General features: G+C 60.3%; 1 protein-coding gene across 1 annotated transcript in view; it reads right to left on the bottom strand.

Moving 5' to 3' along the window:
- Positions 1-8: 8 nt before the first annotated feature.
- LOC114072174 (non-receptor tyrosine-protein kinase TYK2-like) overlaps positions 9-2,660 on the bottom strand; it is a 10,556-nt gene continuing 7,904 nt past the window's right edge. Inside the window, exons 7-13 of the mRNA XM_027910096.1 lie at positions 2,532-2,658; positions 2,329-2,435; positions 1,772-1,948; positions 1,395-1,482; positions 1,159-1,286; positions 837-972; positions 9-548 (exon numbers count right to left, since the gene is read on the bottom strand). Coding sequence (XP_027765897.1) covers positions 316-548; positions 837-972; positions 1,159-1,286; positions 1,395-1,482; positions 1,772-1,948; positions 2,329-2,435; positions 2,532-2,658 — 996 coding nt within the window. The 3' untranslated portion in view covers positions 9-315. The remainder of the gene's footprint in view (positions 549-836; positions 973-1,158; positions 1,287-1,394; positions 1,483-1,771; positions 1,949-2,328; positions 2,436-2,531; positions 2,659-2,660) is intronic.

Genomic DNA, 2,660 nt, shown 5'->3' with positions numbered 1-2,660 from the left:
GAGGGAAAGGGCACAAAATGGTGGGATAGGGCACAAAATGGCAGGGATTTGGCCTAAAATGGCGGGATAGGACACAAAATGGCGGGGATTCGGCCTAAAATGGGGGGATAGGGCACAAAATGGTGGGGAAGGGCACAAAATGGCGGGATGAGGCACAAAATGGCGGGATAGGGCACAAAATGGCAGGGATTTGGCCTGAAATGGTGGAATAAGGCCTAAAATGGCGGGTCATGGCCCAAAATGGAAGAATACGGCCTTAAATGGGGGAATAGGGCCTAAAATGGTGGGATAGGACCTAAAATGGGGATACAGGACCTAAAATAGGGAGGTAGGGCCTAAAATGGGGGGATGGGGCCTGAAATGGGGGGATGGGGCCCAAAGTGGCGGGAGCGGCACCTCGGAGGGCGTTCGCTCCTTCAGCGGGACGTCGGCGTCGAAGCAGATTTCCAGCAGGGTCGTCCCAAAGCTCCACTTGTCGGCGGCCGTGCTGAGGTTCCCCACGTCCCGCACGCATTCCGGGGCAATCCAGGGAATCCGGTCCACGCGCTCTGAGGGGGAAGGGGGGGGGAAACAAGAGAGAGATCCTGTGGGAAAAGGTCTCGGGAGAGAGGGTGGGGTCGGCCCTGAGGGCGGGTTCGAGCTTTCCCACATGGAATTCCCACATCCCAAAGGCCAAAAATCGGGGAAAAGCCAGGCTGGGAAAGTAGGGGAGATTTCGGCAAAGCGGCTCTGGCAAAATCCCCGGGATTTATTATGGGAAGGGGGGGGAAAAACCCCCCGGATTTTCAACCAGGAATTCCATCCCTGCCCAGCTCCGGGTCGGGCTGATCCCGCACCTTCCCGGGAGAGCACCGTGAAGCTGATCCCGGGATCGCTGAGCTTCACGAAGGGAGCGGATCCGTCCTCCAGCCCTTTCCTGGCCAGCAGGATGTTCTTGGCACACACGTTCCCGTGCACCAGGTTTTTATCCTCCTGGGATGGAAAAAAAAGGAGTTTCCCATGTTCCCCCCCCCCCCCTTCCCCCACTCTCCTCCCCAAGGGCGAGGGAGCAACAACGGGGCAGGACAATCCTAAAAAGCGGGATCACCTCCCAGGGAAAGCACAGGGACGCTCCAGGGGAGGACCCCCCCGGGAATTCCGGCTGGAAAAGGGAATTACCAGGTAGCTCAAGGCGCTCCCCAGCTGTTTGGCCACGGCGATTTTCCAGCCCACGGAGATCCGGCCCTTTTCCTTGCGCAGCAGCACGTCCAGGGGGCCGTGCTCCACGAACTCCTCCACCATGATATCTGCGGGAAAACAGGGATCAAACCTTCCTTCCCGGGATCAAACCTTCCTTCCCGGCCCCGCTCCGGGCTCCGGCCCCGGGGAAAGGCGGGAATGGCGTCCCCACTCACTCTCGGATCCGCGGACGCAGACGCCGTGCACGAAGGCCAGGTGGACGTGGGACACCTGGCTCATCAGGCTGGCGGTCTCGAAGAAGGCCTGAGGGGAATAGGGATGGGAATGCCTGGGAATGGCAGGAAGGGGCTCCTGGGATTCGGGAGCGGCCAGGGGAGCATCCCAGAGCCACATCCCGGCCCTTGGAACCACATCCCAGCCCTTTTAGAGCCACATTCCAGCCCCCTGGATCCACATTCCAACCCCCTGGATCCACATTCCAACCCCCTGGATCCATATTCCAGCCCCTGGATCCACATTCCAACCCCCTGGATCCGCATTCCCACCCCTCAGCTCCCAGTTTTTCCCAGTTTTTCCCGGTTTTCCGGCTCACCAGGGCGATGTCCCTGTGGCTGGGGTCCAGCACTTTCAGGATCACGTGCATCTCCCGCCCGTTGTTGTTCTGCTCCGTGGAAAAATACTCGGCCTCGTCGTCATTCCCGGAGTTCCCGCAGACGCTCAGGACGCCCTCGTAGATGTTGGTCCGGGTGCCCTGGCCCAGGTGGGCCCGCTGGGAAAAAAACAGGGAAGGAAAAAAGTGGGAATGCTCATCCAACTCCCTCCGTTATCCCACCGTGGGAAAAGCTGATTCCATGGCGGGGGTTCCCTCCCTTTTTCCTTGGAAATGGAAGGAGTGAAAGATCGAAACAATCCCAAAACTGGCCCAGGATGGGGGAGTGAGAGGATCCTCCTGCTCTGGATCCCGGGATCTGGGCTGAATCCTGGGAAGGCAGAGAGGATCCCTGCCCAGTTCCATGAATCCTGGGAAGGCAGAGCGGCTCCCTCCCTCCCCAGGAATCCCGGGAAAGCAGAGCAGGTCCTTCCACACCCCCCCTGCCCGTCCCCAATCCCGGGAAAAGCAGAGCAGCCCAAATCCCGGGAAAGCGGCACCTGAGTGATCTCGTCCTTGCGGATCTGGTGGAAGCTGAGCTGGGTGAGGTTCAGGATCTGCTTCCCGTCGTCCTTCGCCTTCCTGGTGATCAGCAGGTCCGAGATCTCTGGGAAGAGGAAGGGAAGGGGAAGGGCCCCCCCACGCTGTGAAATCCAGGAATTCCCGGCGTTCCCAATCCCGGGGGCCGCTCCGTGTCCGTTACCTCCAGGTTTGGGGGGGCAGCACCTCCTGACCGTGAAGTTTTCCTCCCCGGAGCGGAGGGTGCAGCCCTTGAGCACGTCCAGGAGCTCCCGCAGGGAAGGGAATTCCCGCTCCCAGCCTTCCAGCACGA

Source organism: Empidonax traillii, unplaced genomic scaffold, assembly GCF_003031625.1.
Source record: "Empidonax traillii isolate 1590-97213 ecotype Southwest subspecies unplaced genomic scaffold, ASM303162v1 scaffold2728:size18861, whole genome shotgun sequence".
Taxonomy (NCBI): domain Eukaryota; kingdom Metazoa; phylum Chordata; class Aves; order Passeriformes; family Tyrannidae; genus Empidonax; species Empidonax traillii.
This window is presented reverse-complemented; position numbering and strand designations above follow the sequence as displayed.